The 16,805-nt window shown below is 35.0% G+C and overlaps 1 protein-coding gene across 1 annotated transcript; it reads left to right on the top strand.

Moving 5' to 3' along the window:
• The first annotated feature begins 2,309 nt into the window (after window positions 1-2,309).
• On the top strand, window positions 2,310-16,704 carry LOC120131785 (gibberellin 2-beta-dioxygenase 8-like). The gene is made up of 3 exons (XM_039148698.1): window positions 2,310-2,741; window positions 16,079-16,400; window positions 16,474-16,704. The coding sequence occupies exons 1-3, from the start codon at window positions 2,329-2,331 to the stop codon at window positions 16,702-16,704; spliced, it is 966 nt and encodes a 321-aa protein (XP_039004629.1). The 5' UTR covers window positions 2,310-2,328.
• Window positions 16,705-16,805: the final 101 nt, after the last annotated feature.

The raw sequence follows: 16,805 nt of genomic DNA on the forward strand, positions 1-16,805 counted from the left end.
GACCCAAAGTTAATAAGAAATCGTCAAAAACAACTGCTGCAGTGATGCTTCCGCAACTGAACATGATGCACATGCGTTCTTAATTTGAATTTTGGACAATATCACACACATACATACACATCCCCACTTGATAGAAAAGGTATATATGTATTGACACAAGAAAAGTGAGCAACACTACAGGTAAGGTTCCAGAAGGGTAGCAGATGATCACTCACAGCCTCATCCTCCTATCCTCTCCCACTCCTGTCATCCATGTGACACTCTGCATGGCAGGATCATCCGTGCTTCCACACATGCCTTGTTTAGCTACATATTATAAACCTCTTCTCCACGCTCCTGAAATGAAACTCTAATGCTGCATGAACGCACCAGTATAAAGAACAAAGTGATGGCATTTCTTTCTTAAGTTTCGTAACTTCAAATAATAAAAATGCATATAAAATGAAATACACCTAAAGACATATCACGCAGACAGCTGATTAGTTTGATTGATTTATGGTAATAAAAATGGGGTAAAATCAAGAGTCCATAGCTGTTTTGTTGGAGACTGTTTTATAAACATGGCGTCTTGTAAATTTTGGTGGCCCTATGCCATAACAGTAAAATAGACATTTTAAAACTAAAATATTATATATATAAAGTTCACTAATATTTCAAAATTTATTATAACTATAAGAAAAAGTTAAATGGTGGTAAAAAATCTTCATATAATAAAGTGAAATACAAAGTAAACTATTCTCTAAATAATGTGGGCCTTGGACTTGAAAATTCTTGAGCCAAACATCCTAAATATATGTATATACGAAAGACTTAAAAAATTTAGAGGTCCTTACAAAAATTGGGCCCTGTGCGGTTGGGCAGCCCGCACAGGCCCAAAACCAGCCCTGTTTATAAATGATTTTGAATATGATCCAGGAATAGCTTAGCCGACATAGAAAATGGAAATAAACATTGAATGGGTCCATTTATTCCAATGGCCACCTGCTTTCATCGGCATTTACTATTTCTTTACTTTCCATTTTCAGATATTCGTACATGCTAAAATCCAATATATATTCAGATTTATTTCAAAAATTAAAATAATCATGTCAATTATATTTTTAATTATTAATAGCAGTTAATGTTACTAAATAAATAAAAGTTAATAAAATTATAATGCAAATAGGTTAAGGGGCAGTATTATTTATCGACGAAAACACGTATAAGTAAAATAGGTTAAGGGGCATGGATAGGGATAAGAATAAGAATAAGAGGCATGCAATTTCTATTCATGAGTTGCATCATAATTTCTTTTAAACAATATCAAATAGAAGTCGGGTCACCAAAAATCTAACATAAACATTATTATAAATAAAAAAATTGAACTTTTAATATTTATGACATTTTTAAACAAAACAACTAAAACACTAGTTAAAATCAAGTCTAATATCAATAACAATATTAATCAATCTATATGCAAATTATTTTCTACTTTTTTTAGAAAAAAAAGGAGGCAAAGACCGAAGTTTATTTATTACAAAGCGAGAGTAAGGGGGACCAACGGAGTCTCAATTGTGGAGAATAGAAGGAACATCAATGAAGGTAGATGTGGTGAAGTCAGGGTTACAAGGGAGCTTGGCCATAGCGTTGGCGAGGGCATTGCTTTCGCCGGGAATCCATATAAATTTAGTAGACTGGATTCGGTGGTAGGGAGTGGAGATGGCCTGAACTAAGAGAGGCGACATTTTACCAGCATCCACTTATCTTTTTTTCTAGTCCCGTGGACCAGGCTGGTTGTAATAGTCATTATTAAATTTATTATCACAAGTTAAATAACGTTGTAACATAACTAAGGTTGTTTGTGTTTTTCCTATTTAAAATAACTAAAATTTTGTAACTTTTCACTTCGAATATATCATTTGTCAAAAAAAAAATCACCCACCCTTTTTTCTGGTTCGCTCAAAATCTAATTTTACTGATATTTTCGACATATCTTTCAAGAATATGTGAATTGCTAATTTGTTTCTTAAAATTTAAAAATTGTATTGATTATAAATAAAATGTTTTTTCAATAGCAAAAAGGTGTGAGCTAACTTTCAAAGCCTATTATCTCAATGTGATATTGGATTGGGATATACATTTTGAAGGGTTGAAGGAAGAGAGTGAGACAAAAAGTGTAATAATTATTTAAAAAAAGTTTTAATAGTAAAAAAGAGAAAAATGTGTAGACAAAAAGACATGCAATGGAACTTAGTCTCCAAAGTCCAAAGTGAGAGGAAAAAGGAAAGGAAACCCCATTTTTAAAGTTTTCATCGAACCCAAACAACGAAAATCTTGTCTCCTCTCCACATGGATCCAGACCCCCCACTTCACGAGACCTACAAGCCCCTCTTCGCCAACACCAAATCAAACAACGACCGCCCCCATGTCACGGTGGAGGAACGCGACCTTCCATCGATTGATCTCAGCCGTTTAAGCCAGAACGAGGCGGAGAAAGAAAAGTGCAAAGAAGAGATTATTAGGGCAGCACATGAATGGGGCTTTTTCCAAGTCATAAACCATGGGATCTCGATGGAGTTATTGGAGAAGTTGAGAGAGGAGCAGGTGAGAGTGTTCAACCAACCTTTCCAAAACAAGTGCAGAGAAGACAAGTTCCTTAATTTCTCCGCTGGCAGTTACCGTTGGGGCACTCCAACTGCTACTTCGCTAAGCCAATTATCATGGTCTGAAGCTTTCCACATCCCGGTTACCGATATCTCAAGGTAGGTTTTTCAATTATTTTATGAAATATTTTTCCCTTCTTTTTTTTCTTTTTTTAAAAGATCTCTCTTTCTCTCCATCTCCTCTCTTCGTTTTGGCAAATTCGGTATAACAAATACTAGTAACCAAGAGCTGACGAGTTTACAAAATCAGTTGTTCGTATTATGCCTTCTCTCAGTTAAGACAGTTAAACCCTTTGTTTTTTCTATTAGTATAATTTGTATTGTGTATAACTGCTGATATTTCATGTCGGCATGTAATTTAAGCTTAGCTACACACATATTATGTTTTTTCTGGTTGGAAAGGAACCAACTAGTATAATGACGAGATAAGACAACAACAAACTCTTTTTCTGGTATTAACCTAATTGTGTCTAAGCTTAAGATTGTATTAAACCTAAGAAATGTTATTATTTTTTTCAAAATTTTCAGGTATAAAGATATAAAAAGAAGTTTTATACAGCTTTAGTATTAACAGAGATATAAAAGTTTAATTTTTAAGATTATAATGGAATTTTTTTCCTTTTTCTCAATAGTCATGGAACATATGAAGTACAAATATCATTTTAGTGATAAATTAATAATAAAGATATGATCTATTTATATAATATAAAATCAATAAACTTTATAATAATTGAATTAATAGGATTTATAATTGAAACATTATTTAATATTTTTCTTCTTTTTAATCCTTTGATTATATATACGTTTATGTTTTACTATAAATATAAGATAAAAGAGTAACTTTTGTCCCTATAGTAGACACAATTTATCATTTTCACCTCTATCGTATTTTTACATCAATTTAACCCTCGAAGTTACTCAATTGTATCATTTTATACTCTATCCCTAATTTAAATCCCTAAATTATAAACACTAAACCATAATCATATTACCTTAAACCATAAACACTAACTTAGAATTTATAGTTTAGGGTTTTAAGTTAGTAGAAGGGTATAAAGTGATGCAATTAAAAATTTGAGGGCTAAATTGATGTGAAAATATGATATAGACGAAAATAATAAATTGAGCTACTACATAGACAAAGGTGACCCTTAAACCTAAATATAATCTCAATTAGGGATGAACGCATAATTTTATGTTAGGGTAAATTTATAAATTTTATGAAGGGAAAAACTTATATTATTTTAGGGAGAAAAATATATTTTCGATGAAAAATAAAAAAATAACTAAAATATATAAGAATTTGAAATTTTAAGAGGGCAACTACCCCACCCGCCTCCTTCTAATCAATCTCTGTTTTTATGAAGATAAATTTTGATTAGAGCTAATATTTAAAAAATATTATGTAAATAAAAAATTCACTATAAGTTTCTTCATAGGGTTTATTTTTGCCCTCGAATAAATTGGTAGGAATTTGAAACTATAAAAGAAAGTTAAGAATCTAAAAATATGACTGCTATAAACTTTAAATTTTCGTGAATATATAAGAGGGGTTACAAAAATTTTGGTTATTCTCCAAAAGATTTTAGTTTCATATTTTTTTAAATATTAAATATAAAATTGTCGAAGTCGTCTTTCGGTTGGACCCCAGAATTGGGCTTCGACTTGAATTAATGTGGTTAGAGTCGCCACCGACCATTTTAAAAACGAATTTAGGTGGGCGACACCATCTTACCTGATATGCGTTTTACCAGAAACGTGTTGAGTTTGAGAGTCGGTTACGGTCAAGAAGGATTAGCACCCTTGAACCTCCCTTTCGGTACCAATTAATTTGTCGGTTGTCTTAGTTGCGTAAAGTTAAAATTTAAATTAAAATTTAAAACGTTCGATTTGAATTACTTACCTTTAATCGATTGAGTTCTTCTAAAAAAATAAAAAATGTTAGATAACAAATAGTAAATAAAAAAAAAAAACTAAACAAAAAAAGGAAGATGAATAAATAAAAATAGAAATAGAAGAAAAAATATTAAATAAAAAGGAAAAAGAAAAAGAAAAAAATAGATAAAAAAAAGTGAAGCTAGTAAAAAATATGATAAAAATAAAAAAATAAAAACATAAAAAATGAAGAAAATGAAGAAATAATAATAAATAAAAAAGTTAAATTTTGAAAGAAAAAAATAATTTAATAAAATAAAAAAATTAAATCACGTTAGTGACTAAAATATAAATATTGAAATATGCATGCTCCAAAATGAAAAAATTGGAACTTAATGAAGTGATTAAAATAAAAGGTTACAAACGGCCGGGGACTAGAACGTCATTTCCCCTAAAGTCTCAAAAACACAGGTGTATACAGGGCAAAACTGCGTCGTTTTGATTTCGTTATTTAAGGCCAAAATATGGCCTTCCTCCGCCTGTTTCCCCTCATTTGTTTCCTTGCACTCTCTCTCTAAGAGAGAGAGATCTCTGAACTCTCTCTAGAGAGTCCCCACCAGGGAGACGTCGTTCCACGGCCGACTACCGTTAGTCGTCACTGCCAAAAACACCCCCAAACTCTCTCTCAACATCCTCAACCCAAAACCGAAGTCCAAACACCCAAAAAATGCCCCCACCAGCGTAGATCTAAACCAAAAGTCTCGGCCTTTTACCTTTCGCTTCTGTTCTCGTCGTTTGGTCTTTGTGTTTCGTTGTTTTGCTTGTTCTCTCGGTTTTATTGTAGTGTTTAGTTGCTGGTATTTTTGTGTGTGTGGTTTCGATACTTTTGTAGTCTCTCGGTTATGTTTACTGCATATTGTTGATGGTTGTGTTTCGGTGACGTTGGCTCCTTATTTACTGTGGGTTCTGTTTATTGTGTTGGTGATGTCCTCGGTCTTACTGTTGGTCTATGTTGTTGTGTTGATGGTGTTTTGGGTACTGTGTGGTTTTGGATCTTGGTTCTCGATGATGGTTTTGGTCGTTGATGGTTTCTAGTATCGATTTTGGGTACCCCCGTTCTCGGTATTTATAGGTCTTCACCGCCGTTTGTCTATTCCAAAATATGGGGTTCTCGTGACCGTTTAGGTCGAACACCCCGGGATGGGTCAGTCCCGGGGATCTCGGCCGGCCGTTGACACTGTTGTGATATCGATGATTCTGTGTGGTTCTGGTTTACTGAATTGCGATGCTTGATTGAGATGAATTAGGGTTTCCAAACCCCAAACCTAACCAGGCTGGTTCAGGCCCAATCTGGACTATTACTGGACCTAATCTATGGACCTAAAACGAGATAAAAAATAATAAATAAATAAATAAATAACAAATAATAATAAATAAATAAAATATTTTTTAAAATTATATTTTATATATGATTTAAAAATGATTTTCAAAACCATATAATATAATATTTTCAAAAATATTTTAAAACTATATATTTTCAAACATGTTTTTTTAAAACTATATATATATAATTGTTTTCAAAATGTTTTTTAAACTATATATTATATAATTTTTAAAAATGTTTTAAAAACTATATATTATATAATTTTCAAAAAAATGTTTTAAAAACTATAATATATATATATATATATATATATATATATATATATATATATATGTATGTATGTATGTATGTATGTGTATGTATGTATGTATAAAAAAGTATAGACGAAAATTAGTATCTACAGCTGCCCCTCTTAGTCCTTTTTCGTAGAACGAAAAATAGGACAAAGATAAAAAGACACAAATTTTCATTCGGTGAAGTTGAAGGATAACTCCCTGTCAAATTGGGTTGTGGATGGCTCCTCCGTCGCGAAGTTGAGTCCATCTTGAAATGACATGAAGCCGTAGTCCGGAATTTGAATCGAAATGTGGCTTCTCGTTGTAGTCTGCCTCGGTCTTTTCCTCGGTTTAAAGACCTTGATTTGAAAATTCGACTGGAAAATATTTATTTGACTCCACCATGTGGTTAATAGGCCCTCGAGCTGAATGAAACCGAACTCGAAAGATCTTCGCTGACAGATAGCTTTTCTCGAACTAAGCCATGCTACCAAAAATGACTTATTGCCACTAAGGCACGGTTAACCCATGTCTTTTTCTCGACTTGAAAACCTCGATTGTAGCCGAACAGTAGTGTGATTGAGGTGTCATCGAGCTTAATGGAACCGAACTCGACGATTTTATTGACAGATAGCCCTTCTTGCCTTGAGTTATGCTGTAAATTTGGTTTGCCTCTGAGTTGAATGTAATTGAACTCGGAGGTCTTCGGTTGGCAGATATCCCTTCTCGACTGAAGCTATACTGCAAATAATGTGCCTTGGAGCTGAGCGTAGTCGAACTCGAAGATCTTTGGTAACATATAACCCTTCTAGCCTTGAGTTATGCTGTAAATGATGTGCCCTCGACGCTGAGTGTAATCGAACTCGAGGTCCTTTGGCAGATAGCCCTTCTCGACTTAAGCTATACTGTAGATGATGTGTCGTTGAGCTGAGCGTATTCGAACTCAAAGGTCTTTTGTTGGCAGACAACCCTTCTAGACTTAAGTTGTACTGCAAATGATATGCCTTGGAGCTGAGCGTAGTCGAATTCAAAGGTCTTTGGTGACAGATAACCCTTCTAGCCTTGAGTTATGCTGTAAATGATATGCCCTCGAAGCTGAGTGTGATCGAACTTGAGGGTCTTTGGCAGATATCCCTTCTCGACTTAAGCTATGCTACAAATGATGTGTCGTTGAGCTGAGCGTAGTAGAACTCAAAAGTCTTTTGTTGGCAGACAACCCTTCTAGACTTAAGTTGTGCTACAAATGATATGCCTTGGAGCAGAGCGTAGTCAAACTTGAAGGTCTTTTGGTGACAGATAACCCTTCTAGCCTTGAGTTATGCTATAAATGATGTGCCCTCGAAGCTGAGTGTAATAGAACTTGAGTGTCTTTGGCAGATAGCCCTTCTCGACTTAAGCTATTCTGCAAATGATATACCTTAGAGCTGAGCGTAGTCAAACTCGAAGGTCTTTGGTGACAGATAACCCTTCTAGCCTTGAGTTATGCTGTAAATAATTTCCCTCGAAGATGAGTGTAATCGAACTTAAGGGTCTTTGGCAGATAGCCCTTCTCGACTTAAGCTATTCTGCAAATGATATGCCTTGGAGCTGAGCGTAGTCGAACTCAAAGGTCTTTGTTGGCAGATAACCCTTCTAGCCTTGAGTTATGCTGCAAATGTTGTCTTTTAAAAAAATGGCTTCCCTTCACAGGTCTAAGTCGGTAATAGTTCTTCAGGTAGTTCCTCTGAGCGGGTCTAAACCAAGTGAGATGATCTTTGAATGATTCCCTTTTACAAGAAAGTCCAGTGATAACTTTTGATAGCCGGATATCTTCCGTTGTGGAATTGAAATCTGACTTGAAGACATTAACTGGAAATATACTGCTCATTGTTGAGTTAAGCTGACCTGAATTTGTTCTGAATTGGTTCTCGAACTTATCTGAAATTGACTTTGAGATCTCTAGATACGTCAAGTCAGTTGAGGTGTAGTTTCTCACTATTGAGTTAAGCAACCACCATCGTTCTTTAAAGGCGCTTGCGAATCAAGTATCCTTCATCCTGAAGTCGAAACTTGACTCTAAAAACTGCAAAAATCATGTATACTAAAATGATGAATGTGATCCACCTAAGTATGTCTAAGATGCATGTAACATGAATGAATTATGTGTTATTTCCTGGATTGAGTCTCGTGCTTTGTCTGCCATTCTGGTTCTTGGAATCGATCGTGCCCCATTATCTTTTTGAGTTTTAGCTTTACGGACCTTTCATATCTGAGACTGTTCTGTTTGAAAATATTTTTCTCTTTCTTCTTGTTTTAGGAGGGGAAAGGATAAAAATTATGTAAAATATTATTTGAAATTGAATCAAATTGTAAACATGAGTTCAAAGTATATCAAATGAATCAATCGCTCTTTTTAATGCTTTCAGAGTTATAGCTCTTTGACAAATGTTCAAATGGATGAGTTGACTTCAGGTTGACTTCCTTTCTAAGGTTTCGGTAACCCAAAATGTCATTTTTTGAAATACTGCAACATGCTTTTTCTTTGGTTTGGCATTTTAATTGGGTGCGGACAAAATGACGCAACTAGGATGATCAATTACTAGACCTTTTATTTCAGTCATCTGAAATATTCCATTTGTTAAAGTCTTGTAAGCTCTTCTAACAAAGGTAGTGCTGAAATATCGTCTAAAAATGAAATTCTTGAGTGCTCGTGTGAAATTGACTATAACAGGTGTTCCTTAACTCCCTTAGTCCATTTTACCGAAACTTCTTGCTTAGATAAATTTGATTTAATTTGATGTTATCTGGCTAGCTGAATCCATAAAGCTGGGGCGTTTAACCAATTGCTTTAGAGGGAAAGCTTAATATTATAATCACTTTTATCAGGTTAACTGAATGGTTCATCTCATCACAAAGTCTTCAGCCTGACAATAGCTGTGGAGCAAACACCGAGTTGCCAAGTGTCGAGCAATGTCATGGTTTGAACATAATCTATTCATAAAGCCAGGGCTTTCGAGTTTCCTCTATAATCAATTGCCTTAGCGGAATAACTCAGTTTTTACGGATTTAATTTCTTAAGATTTTCAAGAAGAACCTGTTATAGCCTAGGTGTTGTTAAAAGTCAAGAAATTTCATCTTTAGATTTCAATTTCCAAGCAACTGACCTAAACTAGATTTGCTTACTCGACTATTCCATCTGTGAAGATCATTATCATCACTGAACATCTTAAATAAAAAGTATAGTAATGTCATATACAAAATGATGCCCCATGTTGTTAGCACCTTATGAAAGGAAAAGGTTACAATAGTTAATTGTAAGAGCAGGGTACGGTGTTTAAGGGTATATTCTGGATAAGGTCAAAGTCTTGTTTTAAATCATGTTACTTCGTCAAAGATCTGTAACTTTGAACCATTTACAGAGTTTCTTAATTCAAATGATATTCAAAGAATTGCAAATTTGCAAATGTGATTCAATGCTTAACATCTTTAAAGTAACAAAAACTTATTCTTGAGAAAAAGTGAAAAAAAAAACAAGTTCAAACAAAATGCCTCAAATGATGAAATGATCTTCCTCACTTGGATGCCCCCTAGTTATTGAAGTCAATCCAGTTCTGGTTACGCATCTTCTGTATGACTTTTTTGAATACGTAACAGTTCTCAATTGTGTGCCCTGGGATACTGCCGTGATATTCAAAATGCGCATTCTCATCATACCACTTAGGGTATGGGGGCTTCATGGGTTCTATCGGGTATGGTGACACTACATGAGTGTCAAGAAGTTGATGGTAAAGCACTTTGTATGTCATGGGAAGAGGGTCGAAATGTTCCCTTTCCCTCATTGGTTCTCTGGAATCTTGTTTAGAAGTACCTGACGGTACAGCTGTAGTTGATTTCAGTTTGGAGATTGTAACACCTTTACTGACATGGTTGATGTTGTTAATCTCTCCATCCCGCTCTCGCATAGGAGGTTTTCTAATGGCCTCCCCATCCTTAATCTTGCCTTGCTTTATGGCCGACTCGATTATTTCTCCGGCCATCACCAAGTCTGAAAAGCTTCCTGATGTGATCGCAACCAGGTGTCTAAAGTATGGAGTCTTCAGGGTCTGTAAGAAAAGTTTTTGGGTTTCCTTTTTGTCCAACGGTGGATGAACTTGCACAGCCAAGTCCCTCCATTTTTGTGCGTATTACCTGAAACTCTCGTTATGCTTCTTTTCCATGCTTTGTATCATAACTCGATCTGGCCTTATGTCATTGACATGCTTGTATTGTTCCAGAAATGACTTGGCCAGGTCCTTTCAGGTCTTGATATTTGGTCGGCTTAACTGGTTGTACCACCGAATGGCTGAGCCCGACAGACTCTCCTGGAAACAGTGGATCAGGAGTGGTCGTTTCCTCCATATTCTGTCATCTTTCGGCAGAACGTGGTGATGTGAGCGGATGGAAAATTGTTCCCGTCAAACTTCTCGAATTCTGGGGACTTAAATTTCGGAGGAATAACCAAGCCCGGGACTAGACTGAGTTCTGCGACATCGATTTCATGGTAGTCATGGTCTCTTTTGACTACCTTAATTTTGGTCCTCCAATTGTTTAATTTTTTCCTCCATCTTCCTCGCTTTGTCCTCTTCGTCCAAATCTGGTACATAGTAATAACCCGAATTGTTCTCAGAGTTAAACATAGAGGCCGAGGGCTTCGCTTTTGCAGCAGATGAGTCCGCTCGAAGTTCTGGTAAGATTTCAGGTGAGATAACCACTTGCGGGGTAGGTTGTATAGTTACCCCTTCTGGTGAATCTGCCCCAGGCGCACTGGTCTGTTGTATGCCAACTAACTTGGCAATGTTCTGATCAACCAAGGACTCTTGGTTCTTTGTGATTGCTTCCAGAGTATTTCGACTGCTCTGGTTTATCTTGTCTTCTAGCTCTTTCTGTAGTTTCAACATATTCTCCTCGATTTGTGTAATTCTGGCTTTCATCCTCTTCTTTTTCAAATAGGTGTTATGTGGATGGGGTATGTCCAACGCTTGAGACGGTGTATCCAGTATTTTCTTCTTCGATGAGACATGTATATGTTAGTTAATGTGAATGCAAAGAAAATAACAAAATGCCAAAATGCATGATGTATGATGCATGAAATGTCCGAGGCATTGATCCAAAAAATGTGCCTGTTATTATGAGTAACCCTTATTGGTGGCAAAAGTGTTACGTCTGAAGAGACAGAAAACTTTTTGATGGTATAGATCCCACACAGCTTCTGACAAGTTGATTCGTCTTCCGCCTTTTTTTTCCCGGTTGAATATCCTGTCGAACCCTTCGGTTCCTTTGGCTAAACTTGTGCAGGTGATGAGCTGCTTGCCCCAAAAAAGGTCTCGAAGGACTGCATCTCCGGCTTTCACTCTATGTCGAGCTTGTTCCAAACGAAAGTGCCATCGGAGCCCTCCATCCGAAGCTTATCGACTCGTTTCTAGAATTTATCAATAATGGTCGCCAGCTTAGCTAGGGTTTCGCCATCTTGTTCTCGCAGTTTTCGAAATGACTCTCCGGGTCAGTAACATTTTCCTCGTCTTGCCCCTGCAACCTTTGCCTCTGAGTATTCTTTAACCACGGCTTCTGAGCTTTTTATCTCTTTGTATTATAACCTTTTGTCCATTAATGCAGATTATTCATGTTTAACAAACATGCTTTTGGTGGATCAACACCTCTTTTAAATGATGCAAGTAATGAAAATAAAATGAAAGAGAAAAAATAAAGAGAGTTAGTGAGGTAAAATAATAAAAAATAATCATGAAAAATAAAAGTCATGCCCCACATGATATCTACCCGAACATGCTTAGTATTCCTACCCGAACATGATTTCTATCCCGCATGCTAATTTCAAACAAATCCTAATCGCATATTTGTCTAGTTCGCATACTTTGAACAGAAAATAAAATAGGAAACAAAGCAGCCTAGGGTTTGGAATGAGGTCTTGGGGTGGGCTCTAATTCCTTATACTCTCCCGGTTTAGGTTCTAAAAAGATACTCGAGTTCTCTTTGCTGGTGCCCCCTTGGGCTTGCCAGACCCTTAGTCCTAAGCCCATTACAAGCTTGTGTGGACTAAGTTAAACTCGAGAGGAAACATTCCCTTATGCTCGCACGGTGAATAAATTCACACGAAGACATAAGGTATATGAATCCCGAAGGCTACTTGCTAGGCCCGCACGGTGAATAAATTCACACGAAGTTGTCACTTTCACCCCACTTAAATAGGGTTCAGAGCTCGGGTATAGAGCTAGAGATGGAAATTTTGAAAATTCTGAAATCATAAAAAAACGTTAGTACAACTATTTACTTGAAAAATAATCAAAGGTAAATAATTAGAATCGAATAAATAAATTAAAATTAAAATTTATAACTTTCGCTAAAAAAGAGAACTGAAAATTAATTTCGGCCTGACTCACTTACCTGTCCCCAGCAGAGTCGTCAAACTGTCGGAGCCGTCTTTCAGTTGGGCCCCGAAATTGGGTTTCAACTTGAATTAATGTGGTTAGAGTCACCACCGACCATTTTAAAAACGAATTTAGGTGGGTTGAACACCATCTTACCTGATCTGCGTTTAACCAGAAACGTGTCTAGTACGAGAGTCGGTTACGGTCAAGGAAGGATTAGCACCCTTGAACCGCCCTTTCGATACCAATTAATTTATCGGTTGTCTTAGTTGCGTAAAGTTAAAAATTAAAATTAAAATTTAAAACGTTCGATTGAATTACTTACCTTTGATCGATTGGAGTTCTTCTAAAAAAGTAAAAAATGTTATATAACAAATATTAAATAAAAATAAATAAAGTAAACAAAAAAAGAAGATGAATAAATAAAAATAGAAATAGAAGAAAAAATATTAAATAAAAAGGAAAAAGAAAAAGATAAAAAATAGATAAAAAAGTGAAGCTAGTAAAAAATATGATAAAAATAAAAACATAAAACATAAAAAATGAAGAAAAAAATAATAAATAAAAAAGTTAAATTTTGAAAGAAAAATAATAATTTAATAAAATAAAAAAAAATTAATTCACATTAGTGACTAAAATATAAATATTGAAATATGCATACTCCAAAATGAAATAAACTGGAACTTAATGAAGTGATTAAAATAAAAGGTTACAAACGGTCGGGGACTAGAACGCCATTTCCCCTAAAGTCTCAAAAACACGGGTGTATATGGGGCAAAAATGCGTCGTTTTGATTTCACTATTTAAGGCCAAAATATGGCATTCCTCCACCTGTTTCCCCTCATTTGTTTCCTTGCACTCTCTCTCTAAGAGAGAGATCTCTCTGAACTATCTAGACCAAAACTCCCTCTCAACGTCCTCAACCCAAAACCGAAGTCCAAACACACAAAAAATGCCCCCATTGGTGTAGATCTAAACCAAAAGTCTCGACCTTTTACCTTTCTGCTTATGTTCTCGCAGTTTGGTCTTTATGTTTCGTTGTTTTGCTTGTTCTCTCGGTTTTATTGTAGTGTTTGGTTGTTGGTATTTTTGTGTGTGTGGTTTCGATGCTTTTGTAGTCTCTCGGTTCTGTTTACTGCATATTGTTGATGGTTGTGTTTCGGTGACGTTGACTCCTTGTTTTACTGTGGGTTCTGTTTACTGTGATGGTGATGTCCTCGGTCTTACTGTTGGTCGATGTTGTTATGTTGATGGTGTTTTGGGTACTGTGTGGTTTTGGATCTTGGTTCTCGATGATGGTGTTGGTTGTTGATGGTTTCTAGTATCGATTTTGGGTACCCCGTTCTCGGTATTTATAGGTCTTAATCGGTCGTTTGTCTATTCCGAAATACGAGGCTCTCGTGGCCGTTAAGGCCGGACACCCCGGGATGGGTCAGTCCCGGGGATCTCGGTCGGCCGTTGACATTGTTGTGATATCGATGATTCCATGTGGTTCTGGTTTACTAACTTGCAGCGCTTGACTGAGATGAATTAGGGTTTTCAAACCCCAAACCTAACCGAGCTGGTTCAGCTCAATCTGGACTGTTACTGGACCTAATCTATGGACCTGAAACGAGATAAAAAATAATAAATAAATAACAAATAATAATAATAATAAATAAATAATATTTTTTAAAATTATATTTTATATATGATTTAAAAATGATTTTCAAAACCATATAATATAATATATTTTCAAAAAGTATTTTAAAACTATATATATTTTCAAACATGTTTTTTTTAAACTATATAATATATAATTGTTTTCAAAATGTTTTTAAAACTATATATTATATAATTTTTAAAATTGTTTTCAAAAACTATATATTATATAATTTTCTAAAATGTTTTAAAAACTATATATTATATAATTTTCAAAAAATGTTTTAAAAACTATATATTATATAATTTTCTAAAATGTTTTAAAAACTATATATTATATAATTTTCAAAAAATGTTTTAAAAACTATATATTATATAATTTCCAAAAACTATATATATATATATATATATATATATATATATATATATATATATATATATATATATAAGTATGGACGAAAATTAGTGTCTACAAAAATAAAATCAAAAGTCCTATATATGATTTGATTAATAATAACATATGTAATACTAAAATTAAAAACGTAGGGAAAGACTAAATTTTTATACATGTTTCATATGATATTTCATTAATATCTTATCAATGTTTTATCATATTGGATTTTAGCATGTGGGAAAAGTTAATTTTTTTAAAGAAAAAATAAGTTTAAATTTATATATTTGTGACTTATGTTTATGATCATTTAAGTTCAATTTATAAATTTATATTTAAATCATTTAATTCACAAATATATATATATATATATATATATATTAATAAAAAATTAAATTTTTAGAGAATTAGTGATTTTTAAAATATTTTGAAAGGACCAATTTAAAAAAAATCAAGAAGTCTATTGACAAATTTTTAAAATCTTGAAGGGATAAGGCCCCTCTAGCACTCCTTTAATTCCGCTATCGTATACCTTGTAGATAAGAAGTGTTATCCCTCCAAACACAGTAAAATTTAAAATTTTCATTGATAGTAAAACAATATAGATTTCCTCCATGTTATCCATATAGTTTTCTAGTTTGAAAAAATAAATCTAGATCCATATAGTTACACATACTATAGTGATCAACTGAAGACTGAAAGACAGACATTTCTTTTATATCCATCTTATTTTGATTTGATAACTTTCCCTTTTATGTCCTGATAATTAACAAATATGAGGTTGATATTAAACGCCCAATATGTAGTCACCAGATTTGGGAAATTGAATGTTTCATTTTGTTACAAGTGGTGAAAGGGTTAAACACACCGCCTTCTGAATTGCCTGGGTTGTGTACTTGGTTATCAAAAAAGTCTCGAGCTCTATATTTTTAAGTTTTCCATGGCCAAAGTCGGTGGTCCTGCTTATCTCTCTGCCAACTCGTACTGGGGACTAAGCTTCAGACTGAGTTATTATCACATGTAAACATCAGGAGCCACAGCTCCATGGTCAAATGTGTGAGGTGTCAGCCACCCTCTTTGTGGAATTAGCTGCTCAACGTTTCAGTAGCTTTTTCTGGCGGTCATAAGTGTCTGTAATCAACTTACACCACAGATACATTTTGCACCCTAAAGGGTATGAAAAATCAGAATCATCCATGTTCTCTTTTTTATCCATGGCCACGTACCTTCCAGACTTGAAGGTCACAACTTTATTTAGACGAGCTGGAAACTCATTCCAGTCTGACAACCTTGATGTGGCCTCAACAATACATGTATCACTGCAACCTTCAGAAAAAGAAATTTATAACGCTGCTACTCCCTACTGTGTGATTGGACCCACCTCCTCATAGTTGGGAGATTCTTTTTTTTTTTCTTTATTTCTTCAAACTATATGTATATAATGTTAACCATGTCATTGTGTTAACCAGCTCATCAATGGAAGCGTTTGCAACAAAAGTTGCCAGTCTTGCTCAGAAACTAGCTGGAATTTTGGCAGAGAAGTTAGGTCACAAATCGAGCTTTTTCCAGGAAAGTTGTTTGCCAAGCACTTGCTATCTCCGACTGAACAGATACCCACCCTGCCCCATTCCTTTAGGCATTTATGGTATCATGCCACACACCGACAGCGACTTCATCACCATACTGCACCAAGATCAGGTTGGGGGTTTACGATTAGCGAAAGATGGGAAATGGGTTTCTGTTAAACCCAACCCCGATGCTTTCTTCATCAACATTGGGGATTTATTTCAGGTTTCGCATAAAACTTGTTTATGGTTTCCACAGTGGTAAAGGAGCCGCTGAGTTGGATGTCTTGTTTGTGCAGGCTTGGAGCAATGGTTTTTATACAAGTGTTGAACATTGTGTGGTCACGCATCCAACAAAAGAGAGGCTTTCGGCTGCATACTTCCTTTGCCCATCTAATGAAACGGTGATAGAGAGTTGCAGCAAGCCCTCGGTTTACACCAAGTTTAGCTTTAGGGAATATAGGCAGAAAGTCCAGGAGGATGTTCGACTATATGGTTATAAAGTAGGGCTCCCCAGGTTTCTTCCATGAACATTATCACCAACCAAGTAAAACAAGTATCAGTTGCAATTTGCATCTTTTACCTAAGGTCATTGCTGTACAAATGTTAACGTTCTCTCCACTTTAAAGTT

The sequence above is a fragment of the Hibiscus syriacus genome, unplaced genomic scaffold (genome assembly GCF_006381635.1).
Source record: "Hibiscus syriacus cultivar Baekdansim isolate YM2019G1 unplaced genomic scaffold, ASM638163v2 tig00110556_pilon, whole genome shotgun sequence".
In the NCBI taxonomy this organism is placed as follows: domain Eukaryota; kingdom Viridiplantae; phylum Streptophyta; class Magnoliopsida; order Malvales; family Malvaceae; genus Hibiscus; species Hibiscus syriacus.